Source organism: Mesitornis unicolor, unplaced genomic scaffold (genome assembly GCF_000695765.1).
Source record: "Mesitornis unicolor isolate BGI_N332 unplaced genomic scaffold, ASM69576v1 scaffold6238, whole genome shotgun sequence".
NCBI classification, from domain to species: Eukaryota; Metazoa; Chordata; class Aves; order Mesitornithiformes; family Mesitornithidae; genus Mesitornis; species Mesitornis unicolor.
Window position 1 is genome coordinate 57,343 of NW_010201058.1, and position 1,382 is coordinate 58,724.

At 34.9% G+C, this 1,382-nt stretch overlaps 1 protein-coding gene across 1 annotated transcript in view; it reads left to right on the top strand.

The window, feature by feature from the left end:
* Positions 1 to 1,382, top strand: part of ARMC2 (armadillo repeat containing 2) — a gene marked incomplete at its 3' end in the record, with an annotated part of 54,501 nt that overhangs the window by 19,785 nt on the left and 33,334 nt on the right. The window contains exon 7 of the mRNA XM_010189936.1: positions 1,346 to 1,382. Within this exon, the coding sequence (XP_010188238.1) occupies positions 1,346 to 1,382 (37 nt within the window). The remainder of the gene's footprint in view (positions 1 to 1,345) is intronic.

Genomic DNA, 1,382 nt, shown 5'->3' on the forward strand with positions numbered 1-1,382 from the left:
TATTTAAAAAAAACCCCAACTAACCAAGAAAAAGAATGAAAAAAAAAAACCACCCCCAAACAAAAAACTCAACAAACCAAACCCTATGTTTATAAAAACAACTTTGGTTGCCTGCAAGATGAAGAGATTAACCTAATCTTGAACTCCAAAGATGTGCCTTCATGTACCTTGTAAGCAATTGTTAGATCCTTTAAAACTCAAGTTGCACAGAAACTCTGGCTCTCCAGCTGTGCTGGGCCAATGGTCAAGACCAGAGTTTTGTCACTTCGCATAGTGCCAGATGAATGTGAAAAAGATGTTCAGCAAGTTGGAATGCTTCACAGTGATATTGTATCCATATCAAAGTCAATCCCAGAACCCATTTTTTAATAAATAGTGTATCACCAGCTCCCTTGTCCAATCTGAAAACAGATCCACGCTCCAGTCTGGTTTCCAGAAGAATTCGAGACAATTTTTGTCTACCAATTTTTAACTTGATGTCTGCTGATGGACTTTTTTTTGTCTTTTCAAAACAAAGCATAAAAAAGAATAAATATTTTTAAAACCTTGTCTTTGGGAAGCGGACAAGGTTTCTGGTAATGAACAGTAGCTCTTTCTCAGTCACTGTGGAGGAAATTGGTGGAGCTTGGCCAGGAGTTGGTTGCCTTCAAGCTTTCTGTCATGTTTATTGGAGACAAAACATATTTCAGATATCTGTAGTTTGCTATTCATTTCCCAAGATGCTGTGTTAGAAATTGTTTAACATAACAAAGAATAGGAGAGAAACATGCATTTTGCAAAATTTAGCTGAGAATTTCTCAAAACTAATTGTATGAAGTGGTTAGAATTGCTACCAGGATAATAACTACCAAGACTATTTTTCCCTAGCTGACCAAAGTTAACCAAGCTTAGTGTAATATTGTGCATGTGTACTGGATAAAATTGTACAACTCTAGAGGATTGTCTGTAACGTGGATATTTTTTTAACACAGAATAAGCTGTCATGTGGACACAGAACAGAAAAATAGCAGGACATGTTGATGCAGAAGTAGCTATTACCTTCCTATTCAGTGGTCAAATGAAACATTAATGTCAGCAAACAAAAAACAAAATATGGCTTTAGAGTACAGCTTTACATATCAAAACATTTGTCCATCTAGTTTTGTTTGAAACGTTTGTTTTTGAGAAAAAGTAACTAAAAACTAGAGCTTGAATAGGTAGAAGAAACCAGAACATAGCAAAATATAACATTCTTAGTTGTGGGGTTTTTTTGCCTACTAATGGATAAAGTATTTGTAGCTATTTATTTGTATAGAAGTTGAAATCTTCACTGAGTATGTGCTTTTGTTTTGAATGTGTTTTGAAGGCTTAGAGGATGAAACAGGAATAAATGAATCGGAAGA